General features: G+C 44.5%; 1 protein-coding gene across 1 annotated transcript in view; it reads left to right on the top strand.

The window, feature by feature from the left end:
- LOC137345887 (uncharacterized) overlaps nt 1-14679 on the top strand; it is a 97309-nt gene extending 82630 nt beyond the window's left edge. The window contains exons 9-10 of the mRNA XM_068009132.1: nt 5180-5266; nt 9827-14679. Coding sequence (XP_067865233.1) covers nt 5180-5266; nt 9827-9943 — 204 coding nt within the window. The 3' untranslated portion in view covers nt 9944-14679. The remainder of the gene's footprint in view (nt 1-5179; nt 5267-9826) is intronic.
- The last annotated feature ends 664 nt before the right edge of the window (nt 14680-15343 follow it).

Below are 15343 nucleotides of genomic sequence, written 5' to 3'. Positions count from 1 at the left end.
GTCAGGAATGCGCTGCCTGAGAATGTGGTGGAGGCAGGTTCAACTGAAGCATTCAGTCGGGAATTAGAGAGTTATATGAAAAGGAAGAATGTGCAGGGTTATGGGGAGAAGGCAGGGGAATGGAACTGAGGGAGTTGTTCTTTCAGAGAGCCGGTGCGGACGCGATGGTCTGAATGGCCTCCTTCTGCACTGTAATGATTCTGGAATAGTTTATCGGCCACCAAACAGTTGTGGTAATGTTGAGCATGGTACAAATCAGGAAATTAGAGTTGCATGAATAATACAGAATGAATGGGCGGCTTCAATTTACATCTCGACTGGACAAATGTAATCAGCACTAATGCTGTGGAGGATGAATTCCTGGAGTGTGTATGAGATGGGTTTCTGGAGCAGTACAATGAAGAGCCAACTAGGAATCGCAATATTTTAGATTTCGTATAATGTAATGAGAAAGGGCTAATTAATAACCTTGCTGTAAATGAGACTTTGGGAAATAGTGATCATAATATGCAGGAATTTTACATTAAGTTTGAAAGTGATATAGTTCATTCTGAAACTAGGGTATTAAATCTGAACAAAGGAAACTATGAAGGTATGAGGGGCAAGTTGGCTATGGTGGATTGGGGCAATGCATGAAAAGATTTGATGGTAGACAGGCAATGGCTAGTACTTAAAGAAATATTCAATGGTCAACAACAAATATACATTCTTCTAAGGCACAAAACCCCAACAGGAATGATGAATCAACCGTGGCTGACAAAAGAAGTTAAAGATTGCAGTAGATCAAAGGAAGTGGTTCAGAAGGTTGCCAGAAAAAATGGTAAGCCCGAGGATTGGGAGCAATTTGGAATCCAGCCAAGGATGACCAAGGGAGAAGTGAATATGAATGCAAGCAAATGAGAAACATAAAGGTGGACTGTAAAACATTCTTGTGGTATCTGAAAAGGAAATGATGAGCAAGGACAAATGTGAGTCCATTACAGCTGGAGACAGAGAATTTATATTGGAGAATAGGGAAATGGCGGAGAAACTAAACAATTATGTTCTGCCTGTCTTCACAGAGGAAGATGCAGAAAATCTGCCAAAAATACTAGGGAGCCAAGGAACTTGTGAAAATGTGGAACTGAAAGAAATTAGTATTAATAAAGATGTATGTGAAAGACTTGTGAAATTAACTGGATTGAAGGTTGAGAAATCCCCTGGACCACATGAACTGCATCCCAGAGTGTTGAAGGAGGTGGCTATAGAGATAATGGATACAATGGTGGTTATCTTTCAAAAATTCAGGATTCCTAGCCTCTGACCTGCTCTTGTAGCCATGGTATTTATACGGCTACTCCAGTTCAGTTTCTGGTCAATCGTAGCCCCTAGGATGTTGATAGTGAGCGATTCAGTGATAAGAATGCCATTGAATGTCAGGGGGAGATGGTTAGATTCTCTCTTGTTGGAGATGGTCATTGCCTGGCACTTGTGTGGCGCGCATGTTACTTGCCACTTATCAGCCCATGCCTGGATTTTGTAAGCATGCTGCTTACAAAGTTTGGCACACAGGTAGTCCTGTGTTGAGGTATGCCTGGTACTGCTCCTAGCATGCCCTCCTGCACTCTTCATTGAACTAGGGTTGGTCTCCTGGCTTGATGGTAGTGGTGGCGTGGGCAATATGCCAGGCCATGAGGTTACAGCTTGTGGTTGAGTACAATTCTGCTGCTGCTGATGGCCCACAGCACCTCATGGATGCCCAGATTTGCATTGCTAGATCTGTTCGAAATCTATCCCATTTAGCACGGTGGTAGTGCCTCACAACATGATGGACGGTATCCTCAATGTGAAGGTGGGATCTCCTCTCCACAAGGACTGTGTGGTGGGCACTCCTACCAACACTGTGATGGACAGATGCATCTGTGGCAGGCAGATTGGTGAGGACAAGGTCAAGTATGTTCTTCCCTCTTATTGGTTCCCTCACCACCTGCCGCATACCCAGTCGAGCAGATATGTCCTTTGGGACTCGTCCAGCTCGGTCAGTAGTGGTGCTGCTGAGCCACTCTTGGTGATGGACATTGAAGTCTCCCACCCAGAGTACATTCTGCGCCCTTGAGAAAGTAGTTAATGAAGCTGATGGGATACTGGGCTTTATAGATAGGGGCATCGAGAACAAAAACAAGGAAGTTATGGTAATCCTAAATAAAACACTGGTTCGACCTCAATTGGAGTATTGTGTCCAGTTCTGGGCACCACACTTCCATCAGGATGTTAAGGCATTAGAGAGGGTTCAGAATAGATGCATGAGAATGGTTCCTGGGATGAGGAACTTCAGTTACATGGATAGGTTGGAGAAGTTTAGCCTGTTTTCCTTAGAGAAGAGAAGATTAAGAGGAGATTTGATAGAGGTGTTCAAAATCATGAGGAATCTGGACAGAGTAGATGTGGAGAAGCTGTTCCCATTGGTCAAATGATCCGGAACCAGAGGATACCAATTGAAGGTGATTGACAAAAGAAGCAACAGCAACATGAGGAAAACTTTCTTTTTTACACAGTAAGTGTTTCGAATCTGGAATGCACTGCCTGACAGTGTGGTGGAGGTAGATTCAACTGAGGCCTTCAAATGAGAATTGGATAACTATCCGAAGAGGAAAAAGTGCAGGGCTATGGGAAAAAGGCAGGGATGTGGGACTAGGTGAGTTGCTCTTGCATAGAGCCAGCACAGGCACGACAGGCCGAATTTCCTCCTTCTGTACTGTAACTATTCTATGATTCATTCTACAATTCTAAAAAAACAAAATATATGTTCATCAATTCTACAATTCTCAAAAAACAAAATATATGTTCGACTTGATGGCCTCGGGTTCGAAAAGATGTGGCTGCAAAGATAGTGAATGCATTCAGTGTATTCTTCCAAAACTTCACAGATGCTGAATGGCCCCAGTGGATTGGAAGTTCACAAATTTAACATTGAAATTCAAGCAAGAGGGGAGAGATAAAACAAGAAATTACAGACTAGTTCGTGTGACCTCTGTCGTCGGGCAATTGTGGAGTTCCATTAAGGAAGTGTTAACACTTAGAAAATCAAATTATGATTCGGCAGAGTCAAAAATGTTTTACAAAAGGAAAATTGTATCTGATCTGATTGTTATTGTTTTGGAGGATGTAACTAACAAGGTAGATTAAGGGGAACTGCTGAATGTAATATATTTGGATTTCCAAAAGGCGTTCATCAAGGTTCGAAATCAAAGATAATTACTCAAAACAAGGACTCATGGGGTTGATGTATTATATTAACCTGGATAGAGGATTGGTTCATGGACAGAAAGCAGAGAGTAGGGATAAATGGGGCATTTTCAAGGTATTGCAAGGATTAGTGCTGGAGTCTCAGCTATTTCCGATTTATATTAAAGGCTTAAATGAGGGTAGCGGGAGTAAGTGTTCAGGTTTACTGATGATACAAAGCTCGGTGGGAATATAAACTGTGAGGATGAGACGAAGTGGATGCAAGATGAAATAGACAGATTAACTGAGCGGGCAACAAGGTGACAGAGGAAGTGTCATGTGATATGTGAGGTTATTCACTTTGGTAGTTCAGAATAGAAAAGCAGAATATTTTAAACGGTGAGGAATTTCTAAAACAAAATCAGAATGCTCTGGAATACTCAGGTCTGCCAGCATCCGTGGAGAGAGAGAAACAAAGTTAACGTTTCAGGCCCGTGACCTTTTCATCAGAACTTCTCAATATTGACATTCAGAAAGATTTGCATGTTCTTGTACAAGAAGCACAGAAAGTTAACATGCAGGTGCTGCAAGCAATTCGGATGTCAAATGGCATACTGGCCTTTAATGCAAGGAGGTCGGATTGTAAGAGTAAGGAAATCGTGCTACAATTCTACAGGTTTGTGGGGAGACCATACCTCATGTACTGTGTACTATAATGATCTCCATATCTAAGGAAGGATATAATTTCCTTGGAGGTGGTGCAGTGAAGGTACACTCGATTGGTTCCAGTGATGAGAGGGCTGTCCCATGATAGGTTGAGTAGAATGGGACATATACTCTCTGGAGCTTAAAGAAATGAGAGTGGATCTCATTGAAATATCTAAGGTTTGGAAAGAGGTTGACAGGGTAGATGCTGAGAGGCTGTTTCCCTTGGCTGGAAAGTCTATACCTAGGGGCCATAATCTCAGAATAAGGGGTCAGCTATTTTGAACTGAAATGTAAAAAAACATCTTCACTCAGAGGCTTGTGAATCTTTGGAATTCTCTACCCAGGGAAATGTGAATGCTTAGTCATTGAATATATTCAAGGCTGAGATATGTAAACGTGTGGGGGTAGAAATTCATCTCTGGAGGTGCCAGGAAATGGGCAGTATTGGATTAGCCATCTGTTATATGCAGTGCCCGATAGTCAGTTCCTCAACTCCATCCGATATTCAGTTCCTCAACTCCATCCGATATTCAGTTCCTCAAATCCATTGCAGTCTATTGCGGTCAATGTAACTAAATATCAGGCACTGTGGATAATAGGCAGCCAATATTATACTACCTGTTTTCTGCCACCACCAGGTAAAGGCCTGTTACCCAACCCGAACCTGACGGGACCTGACAACATGTGTCAGGTTCGGGTTGGGTCGGGTCACTGTTCCGGGTCCAGCCTTCGGGCTGGGCTCAGGTCCGGCCCGGGTCCGGGTCAGACACACAGCAAGGTACGTGTTAAAAGCTAAAAACTTGCCTGAGCTGCGAGTCCAGGACATTAAGCAGAGAAACTCTGAATCTGCGCAGTGTGAGCGTTTCTATGATGTCATCACAGTCATGCTGCAGCTTCCTGAAGATTGGGAGTCGGGAGGTAAGTGAAGGGAACATTGTGGCGGTCGGGTCGGACTCGGATCGGGCTCGGGGGGAAAATGGAGGGACTCAGGCCGGGTTGGGCTCTGGTCCCATTGGTTCCATTGGGTTCAGGTCAGGGTTTCTTTTTATCACTTGAGCTGGCCTTTACCATCAGGGACTAATTTCTACCTTTCGGACTGTAACGGACACAAGGGATATGGTGATCAGGCAAAAACATAAAATTGAAGGCAAAAATCATCCGTGATCGTAATGAGTGGCAGAAGAGGGGCTCTGGAGCCTATTCCTCCACAGATTTTTCATGTTATTTTCCTCTTGTGTTAACCAATGATTAACCATCTCTTTTTCAGTTGATTGTTGTACTTGTCTCAAACGGACTTGGTGGGCTCTTTGCTCTAACAGCTTCGGGATTATCAATCTGGAATAATAATCTTCAGGTGAGTCAAGTCTGTTTCCTCATTGATTGAATTTACCCAAAGTGGGAATTTCAGTTTTTATTTGTTTTTGATTGAACAAATAAACATAATTTAAAATCAATTAATTGACTGCTTCAGACAGTAATGGCAGATATTTTTAAGGAATTAATTTGTGACAGGAAATATATTAAATGACCTCCATTGACTCCTGGTGTACCAATACCTTGAATCTAAAATTGTCAATCTCGGCCTTCAAACCCTCCATTAGCCTCACTGTCCCTATATCAATAACCTCCTCCAGCCCGACAAACCTCTGAAATCTCTGCACCCTTTCAACACTGCTAGCTCTGATCACCTCACCATTAACCCGGGTGTGTTCAGCTGTCCAGGCCCCGAGATTCCCTCCTTAAACCTCTCCACCTCTCCCTTTTGCATGAAGATTCTCTTTACCATTGTTGACCAAGTTTATCTTCCCCTCTCCTAATATCTCCTTATGTTTCTTGGTGCCAGCTTCTGTCTGATATCTGCTACATTGGAAGACCTGGCAAAGTTTTCCTTTGTTGAAGGTGCTATGTAAAGGCAGGATGTTGTTGTTGTGCAATAGCATTAATCGGATGATCGCGAGTCTGCAGCCCAGTTTCTGAGCTGAATTTTCACCATGGAGGCGGGAAACAGGAGCCCCGTCTGCCTGATGAGGGAGAAAAACTGATTAAATACGGATTGTGGGGGGTGGGGGGAGGCACTTAATTGGTATGGAGACGGGCTTCCTGCCTGCTTAGAGCCAATGGGAGTAGGAATGGGGTGGGGGGAGGGTGGGGGGTCACATTATTTTTTGGGGACTCATTAAGACTCCCATGGCAGATGCTGCTGGTTGTCCTGAGGGAGAGATCTGCAGTTTGTGCTAAAGCTTCCATAGTACCTGAGGGAAGCGAGATGTCACAGGGGAGACAGAGGCCTGGCATGCAGGGGAAAGGCAGACCCTCACTTCATCAATATCGACCTGGATATAATGCTGAAAGCCATGAGGGGGAGGAGGAAGGTCCTCTTCCTGGAAGGTGGCAGGAATAGGCCATCTCGTCGAGGAGCAGGGACACCTCTCCATTCAGCATCATCTCCGTCCAACTCCAAATCCTCCTCCTCTCTTACCTCAGCTCCTGCTCATCCCCCAGTGAGCTGTCTCCTTCCAGGGCCTAATTCTCCTCAAGGTCCATGCCTCGCTGGAGAACCATGTTATTGAGAGCATAGAAGACCACCAGGATAACCTAGAATCTTGCAGGAGGGTATTGGAAGGTGTTTTCTGCCTGGTCCAGGCACCAGATTCACATCTTCAGAACTCATTGGCCTGCTCAGGTTGTCCCAGGGGTCTGAGCTTGTGGCATTGGTTGTGTTGCCTTGTGCCTTTGGTCAGGAGTTCCTGCTGAGAGGTCAGTAGCCAACTCTTCAAGGGATATCCCTTGTCCCCCAGGATCCATTCACAAACCTTGGGGCCAGGAATGAAGATCTGAGGCAGCCTGGACTGGCAGAGGATGAAGGATTCATGGCAGCCACCAGGAAAGAAAGCGCACACATGGAGGAAACTCTTGATGTGGTCGCAGACCAGTTAGACGTTGAATCAGTTTCAATGCCCTCTGTCCGTGCAAGGTTGGTCTGACGTGAAATGAATGTGCTGCCCAGCTCTGACAAGGAGGGTATCCATGACCAGCGAGATGCAGTGGTGTCCAGGCAGTTTGAGATGCCACTAAGGCCTGCAGCTTATCCTTGGAAGGAGCCAAAATCAAAGACATTCAAGGCCACAGTGACCTTGACAGCCACCGGCAGGGTGTGGTGACCAGTGTTGTGAGGTGCGAGGTCTGTGGTGACGAGGGAACAGATGTCTGTGACCATCTGTCTGGAGAGTCCCAGTCTCCCTCAACATTGGTTCTCGGTCATCTCAAGGTACCTCTGTCTTCGGTGGTAGATCCTGTGCTGAGGATTTCACCTCCGTGTCCATCCTGTCCCTCTTTCATCCACCATGCCCTTCTGATGCCCAGGGGTCTGCCATTCCTGTGGAAGGTATTGCCCTTTATCACCAATGGGCCTAAAATCTGACAGTCGTGCCACCATTGCCAGCCTGAGCCTTCCTTCTGTGCACGCAGTTGCCCAATTGTCCTTGGCAGCCTTGGTGCCTGCCCTTCTGCTCCCATGATGCTGGGACGGAGGGTGTGGCAATCCCATCTAAATCCGAGGAGATGATTGATCACTTTCCCTGTCATCTGTGCAGTGCCAAGGGCATCCTGTTGCCCAGTGACAGTCCCCATTTGCCCTGCTGGCCCTCTTATGGGGCTGTGGTGATGCGCTAACACTGTCCCTACTCTGTACCCACCTCCCTTCAAATGATCTCTTCCTGAAGGTGCTGGTAACCTATCTGCTCCTTTTAAAATTTGGCCTCAATTGGAAGGACAGTGGGATTCGTACCCTGACCCCCACCTGCCCTGCTGATAATTGCCAGCACCGGAAACCATTGAAATTGGCACACTGCCCAGCACTGTGATTTTTGGGCCCTTCTGTCTCTGTTCCTACTTTTGAGGCCTGAAAATTCAGCCCAACATCTGTCTCCATGTTGGTTTCCATTGAAGTCAGGGAGAGAAGAAAAAGGGATAGTTGACTCGCTATCACTTGTCTTCCAACATGACATAATGTCAAGAATATAAGAACAGAAGAAATAGGAGTAGGAAGATTCCATTCGGCCCCTCGAGCCTGCTACATCATTCCGTAAGATCATGGCCGATCTTATCATGGCCTCAATTCCACTTTGCTGTCTGCTCCTCTGAACCCTTGACCCCATATAGTAATCTGTCTATCTCAGCCTTGAATATATTCAGTGACCCAGCCTCCACAGCTCTCTGAGGTAGAGAATTCCCAAGATTTATGACGCTCTGAGAGAATCGATTCCTCATCATTGCCATCTTAAATAGATGACCCATTTTTGTGAAACTATAGCCCCTGGTTCTAGATTCCTCCACAAGGATAAACATCCTATCAGTATCTTCCCTGTCAGCCCCCTTCAGAATATATGTTTCAATCAGCAAACCCCTCATTCTTCAAAATTCCAAAGAAAATAATCCGAACCTGCTCAACCTTTCCCCATAAGACAAGTCCCTTATTCCAGGAATCAAAGTAATGAAACTTCTCTTAACTGCCTCCAATGCTGGTAAAGTCACTGGACTAGTAACCCAGAGACCCATCTGGGGACATGGGTTCGAATCCCACCACAGCAGAAGGTGGAATTTGAATTTAATTAATAAATCTGGAATTTAAAGCTAGTCTAATGATGGCCATGAAACCATTGTCAATTGTTGTAAAAACCCATCTGGTTCACTAATGTCCTTTAGGAAAGGAAATCTGCTGTCCTTACCTGGTTTGGCCTACATGTGACTCCAGATCCACAGCAATGTGGTTGACTCTTACATGCCCTCTGAAATGGCCTAGCAAGCCACTCAGTTCAAGGGCAATTAGGGATGGGCAATAAATGCTGGCCAGGCCTGCGACGCCCACATCCCATGAATGAATTTTTTAAAATCCCTCAAATAAGGAGATCAAAACCATATGCAGTACTCCAGGTGCATTATCACCAATGCCCTGTACAGATGTAGGAATGCTTCCCTACCTTTATACTCCAATTCCTTTGCAAAAAAGGCCAATGTTCAATTTGTCTTCCTAATTATTCCTAGTACCTGCATGCTAACTTATTGTGTTCCATGTACGACACACCCAGATCCCTCTGTACCACACCATTCTGTCATCTTTCTCTATTTAAATATCTGCTTTTCTGTCCTTTCCACCAAAGTGGATAAATTCGCATTTTCCCACATTATGTCCCATCTGCCATTTTTTTTGCCCACTCTCTTAATCTACCTATGTCCCTTTACAGACTCTTTGTGTCCTTCTCAGGACTTGTTTTCCCACCTATCTTTGTATTGTCAGCAAATTTGGCTACAATGCACCTGGACCCTTCATCCAAATCACTCCTATCGACTGTAAATAGTTGAGGCCCCAGCACTCATCCCTGTGCCACTCCATGACTTGCAGTTCGTTAAGGTAAAAATGACCATTTATCCAAACTCGCTGTTATCTGTTAATTGGCCAATCATGTATCGATGCTAATATATTGCCTCTAACACCATGAGCTCTTAGCTTGTGCAGTAACCTTATATGTGATCTATTCCACTGTAAATTAACAATGTAGGGTGGCGAAAATGACTAGCATACAAAAGAACTGGGGGAGGTTGATGCCCCGTGTTGTCTAAAGCTCTATCTAAAACCATCGCCCAATTTTCCCTTAATCAAAGTCAACTGAAAGAAAAATCGAGATTCGTGTACAGACGATGGCCGATCTGATATAGTCTGCTGTAAAACATCAACAAATGTTAAACTCTTCCCTTTCTCGGCAGTTGTTCCCCAATGAAGGCAGTCATTCAGCCTTGTATATCAGTGGTTTTCCCCACTAAGTTCATATTAAACAGGTCTAATTTTACTGACTTAACTTGTTTTCTAGTGGGAAATACTCAGCCCATTCAGGGCAATATTTCTGCTCCCTTACAGAAAGCCGACTGCAGCTATCATTGGCTGATACTTTTATTCAATATCCTGGAACTGATTTTCTCTCTCTGGAACATCTGCATCACGAGCATCTGGTTGAAAAAGGAATGTAGGGCTTGAACTTGTCTGCATCAGCGAGTCACTGGAAGTGCTCCAATAACATAACTTTGCAACGAATGTGCTTCAAGATATACTTGTTCTCCCGAAAAGTCATCAGCCTGAAATGTTATCTCTGTTTCTAGCTCCAGAGATGTTGCCTGACCTTCTGATTATTATCCAGAACGTCCTCTTTTTATTTCAGGTTTCCAGGATCAGCAGTATTATGCTTTCGATACAATGAAGTATCTCATTGATTAACATTGAGACTCCACTGCTCCAATAACTCAGTTACAGTCTGGTCCCATGAGCCATATCTGTTGTCAGATCTTCTGTTGAAATCAGGGACTCTCTTTTTGCACTATAACATTCCCTGTCTCGTCAGTTATAGAGTCATAGAGTCGTACAGCATAGAAACAGGCCCTTCAGCCCACCGCCTCCATGCCGACCATAATGCCTATCTATACTAATCCCACCTGCCTGCATTAATTCCATATCCCTCTATGCCTTGCTCATTCAAGTACCTGTCCAGATGCTTCTTAAATGCTGCTACTCTTCCTCCCTCCACCACCTCCTCTATCAGCTCATTCCAGATACCCACTATTCTTTGTGTGAAAAATTTACCCCTTTGATCCCCTTTAAACCTCCTCCCTCTCACCTTAAATCTATGCCCTCACGTTTTCGTCACCCCTACCATGGGAAACAGACTCTGGCTATCTATCCTATCTATGCCTTTCATAATTTTATATACCTCCATCATGTCCCCTCTCAGCCTCCTTCGCTCCAGGGAAAACAGACCCAGCCTATCCAATCTCTCTTTCTAACTCAAGCCGTCCAAACCAGGCAACATCCTTGTGAATCTTTTCTGCACCCTCTCCAGCTTAATCACATCTTTCCTGTCGTGTGGCGACCAGAACCGCACACAGTACTCCAAATGCGGCCTAACCAACATTATGTACAACTGTAACATGACGTCCCAACTCTTGTACTCAATGCCTCGGCCGATGAAGGCAAGCATGCCATACACCTTCTTCACCACCCTGTCTACCTGTGTTGCCACTTTCAGGGAGCTATGTACTTGCATGCCAAGGTCTCTCTGCTCAAGAACACTCCCCAGGGCCCTGCCATTCACTGTATATGTCCTGCCCTAGTTTAACTTCCCAAAATGCATCACTTCACACTTCTCTGCGTTAAATTCCATTTGCCACTCCCTTTGTTATCCTTTGTTACTTTCAGACTTGTTCCAATGGCCTTCTAATCGGCCTCTTATTGGCACTCTTCATAAAGTTGAGATCATCCGAACCTCTATTGCCTGTATCCTAACTCTCAACAAGTCTTGTTGGCCCATCAACTTGTGCTGGTTGCCCTACATTGCCTTCTGGTCCAGCAATGCCTCGATTCTCATTTTCAAATCTCTCCATGGCCTCACCCTCCCTATCTCTGTACACTCTTCCACCCCTGCCTCACTCCGAGATCTCTGCACTCCTTCAATTCTGGCCTCTTGTAATCCCTGATTTCAATTACTTCGCCATTGACCATGCACTCAACTGCCTAGTCACTAAACTGTGGAATTGTCTCCCGACCGTTCGCTTCTCGATCTTTCTCTCCTTCTTGATAATGTATCTATTTGTCCAAGCTTTTCATCACCTATTCTAATATCCCTCCTCATCCTTCTCAACCTGTCTGCAGCCTTTGACACAGTCGATCACAGTATCTTCCTCCAGAACCTTTCCACCATCATCCAGCTAAGTGGACTGTACTCACCTGGTTCCATTATTATTTATCTTATCGTAGCCAGACAATCACCATCAATGGCTCCCCTTCCCACCTCTGCTGTCTCCCAAGCAGATATCCTTGGCCCCCTCCTATTTCTCATCCCTTTGTTGACATCATCCTGAAAACACAGCGTCAGTTTCCATATTTCTGTTAACAACACCCAGGTTTCCCCATTACCACAAACTTCACGGTCTCAGGCTGCTTGTCTGACATCCAGTACTGGATAAGCAGGAATGTCCTCCAATTAAACATTGGGAAGACTGAAGCCATTGCCTTCAGTTCCCACCACAAACTCTGCTCCCGAACCACTGATTCCATCCCTCTCCCTGCTAACTGTCTGAGGCTGAACCACACTGTTCGCAAGCTCAGTGTCATTTTGAACCCTGAGATGAGCTTTAACCCATATATCCATGTTGTCACTAAGATGGCCTATTTCAATGTCCATATCATCAGCCAACCTGCCCTGTCTCAGTTCATCTGCTACTGAAATCCTTATCCATGTCTTTGTTACCTCTAGACTTGAGTATTCTCATGTCCTTCTGGCTGACCTCCCTCTTTCTACTCTCCATAAATTTGAGGTCATTCAAAACACTGCTGCCCATGTCCCAACCCGCACCAAATCCCGTTCACCTATCAGCTCTGTGATCACTGACCTTTCTCCTGATTAAACAATGCCTCGAGTCGAAAATTTTCACCCTTGTTTTCAAATTCTTCCATGGCCTGATCACTTGCTATCTCTGTTATCTCCTCCAGCCCTACAAGCCTTCAAGATACCTCCACTCCTCTATCTCTGGCACCTTGATCATACTGGATTTTAATCCGTCCACCATTGGTGGTGGTCGAGTCTTCAGATGCCTCGTCCTGAAGCTCTGGAATATCTGCCCTACCCCTCTCTGCCTCTCTGCCTTGCTTCCCTCCTTTAAGACACTATTTAAAACCTACTTCTTTGACCCGGCTTTTGGTCATGTGACCTAATATTTCTTTATGTACCCTTGTGTCATATTTTGTTGCCTAATTCCCCTGTGAAGCACCTTGGGACTTTTTATTGCTTGTAAGACCCTATATATATATATATTGTTGTTTTTGTTATTAGAGCTCCCTTTAATCTTCACTGCTATGAGGAGTCATTCATTCCTGTCTGGTGCAAAAGTTAAACTAGAAAGGTGGCTCAACCATGGCCTACAAAATAAATTAGGGATAGTATTAGATCCAAAGAGGATTGTCTGAGGATTGGGAGCAGTTTAGAATTCAGCAAAGGAGGACAAAGACTTTTATGAAGCAGGGGAAAATAGAGTATGAGAGTAAACTTGCGGGGAACATAAAAACTGACAGGGAACAAAGAAATGGCAGAACAATTCAACACATACGTTGGTTCTGTCTTCACAAGCGAGGACACAAATAACCTCCCAGAAATGTTGGGGAACCAAGGGTCTAATGAGAGGGAGAAACCCAAGGAAATCAGTATTGGTAAAAAAAAAATAGTGCGAGGGAAATTAATGGGGTTAAAGGCTGACAAATCCCCAGGGCCTGATAATCTATATCCCAGAGTACTGAAGGAAGTGGCCCTGGAAATAGTGGATGCATTGGTGGTCATCTTCCAAAATTCTATAGACTCGAGAGTAGTTCCTGCAGATTGGAGGGTGGCAAATGTAACCCCACTATTTAAAAAAGGAGGGAGAGAAAAAACAGGGAATTACAGACCAGTGAGACTTACATCAGTGGTGGGGAAAATGCTCGAGTCTATTATAAAGGATGTGATAGCAGAACACCTGGAAAGCATAAACAGGATTGGGCAAAGTCAGCATGGGTTTACGAAAGGGAAACATGCTTAACAAATCTACTGGAGTTTTTTGAGGTTGTAACTAGTAGAATAGATAAGGGAGAACCAGTGGATGTGGTGTATTTGGATTTTCAGAAGGCTTTTGATAAGGTCCCACATAAGAGGTTAGCGTACCAAATTAAAGCACATGCCATATACTGGCATGGATTGAGAACTGGTTGACAGACAAGAAACAGAGAGTAGGAATAAAAGGGTCTTTTTCCGGGTGGCAGGCAGTGACTAGTAGGGTACCGCAGGGATCAGTGATTGGGCCCCAGATATTCACAATGTATATTAATGACTTGGGTGAGGGAACGAAATGTAACATTTCCAAGTTTGCAGCTGGTACAAAGCTGGGGAGGAATATGAGCTGTGAGGAGGATACGAAGAGGCTGCACTGTGATTTGGACAAGTTGGGTGAGTGGGCAAATGCAAGGCAGATGTAGTATAACGTGGAATGGTGATAGATTGGGAAAAGGGGAGGTGCAAAGAGACCTGGGTGTCCTTGTGTACACAAGTCACTGAAAGCAAGCATTCGGGTGCAGCAAGCAGTTAGGAAGGTGAATGGTATGTTGGCCTTCATTGCAAGAGGATTTGAGTACAGGAGCAAGGATGTCTTACTGCAGTTATACAGGGCCTTGGTGAGACCACATCTGGAGTATTGTGTGCAGTTTTGGTCTCTTTATCTGAGGAAGGATGTTCTTGCCATGGAAGGAGTGCAAAGAAGATTTACTAGGCTGATTCCTGGGATGGCAGGATTGACGTATGAGGAGAGATTGGGTCGACTAGGCCAATATTCACTGGAGTTTAGAAGAATGAGAACTGAGATGAGGAGAAATTTCTCACTTCGAGGGTGGTGAACCTATGGAATTCTCTACCACAGAAGGCAGTGGAGGCCAAGTCATTAAAGATAGTTAAGAAGAAGATAGATATATTTCTCAATGCCAAAGGGATCAAGGGATATGGGGAGAAAGTGGGAACAGGGTACTGAATTAGACAATCAGCCATGATCTTTTTTGAATGTTGGAGCAGGGCCGAATGGGCTACTCCTGCTCCTATTTTTATATGTTTCTGAGTCCACTCTACACATACTGCCTCCGAGATCAATTGTTCTCCAATGTGTCTGTTGAATGATTACATCAGTAAATTTAAGCCACTAACCTTTTTGGAGCCAGCTGTGAGTTATTTTAGTGTATGGCAGCTGTCTGCCTAATTACACCTTTAATTGATCACAATTTGTTTCAGTATGTTTCCACATAATCCAGTCAGTCCAGAGATCTTCCCAAATTGCAATCAGTAAAATTATGTACCATTTCTCTTAGCATCGCATGATAAAACTCAATATACGTTTGATTAAATATATTGGAAAGCGAGGATACAGTTTAAAGATTGAACAATGTAGGAAATATCTCAGTGTGCAGTTCATTATACAAAGAGTCCAGCTCCAGCTGGATATTTACAGCTCATTCCAGACAATTAGCCATTGAACCTAGTTTCCTTTTTGGTCTCCCAGATCAGAATTTCATTGGAGCCCCCGTCTGTCACCTGCGGCATAACCTGCCTCAAAAGGGTACAGTAACTACTTTCAGAATGGCTAAAGCATCACAAGGATGAGTAGGAATCACTTCTCCCTCAGGCAACATTCACAATGCAGAAGATGGTACTCAGGGTACTCCTGTACCACCGCCAATGGCACGTTCCTGAAAACCAGGGTCACCTGTAATAAGGAACAGATCATCTATAGTGACGCTTCTGGAGAGCTCAGCCTAGGCCAAGTTGCATGACAGCATTTATCAATATTTATAGTACATATCACGTATAATTACATA

The sequence above is a fragment of the Heterodontus francisci genome, chromosome 29 (assembly GCF_036365525.1).
Source record: "Heterodontus francisci isolate sHetFra1 chromosome 29, sHetFra1.hap1, whole genome shotgun sequence".
In the NCBI taxonomy this organism is placed as follows: Eukaryota; Metazoa; Chordata; class Chondrichthyes; order Heterodontiformes; family Heterodontidae; genus Heterodontus; species Heterodontus francisci.
The sequence above is the reverse complement of the archived record's forward strand: the minus strand, read 5'-3'. Positions and strand labels throughout refer to the sequence as shown.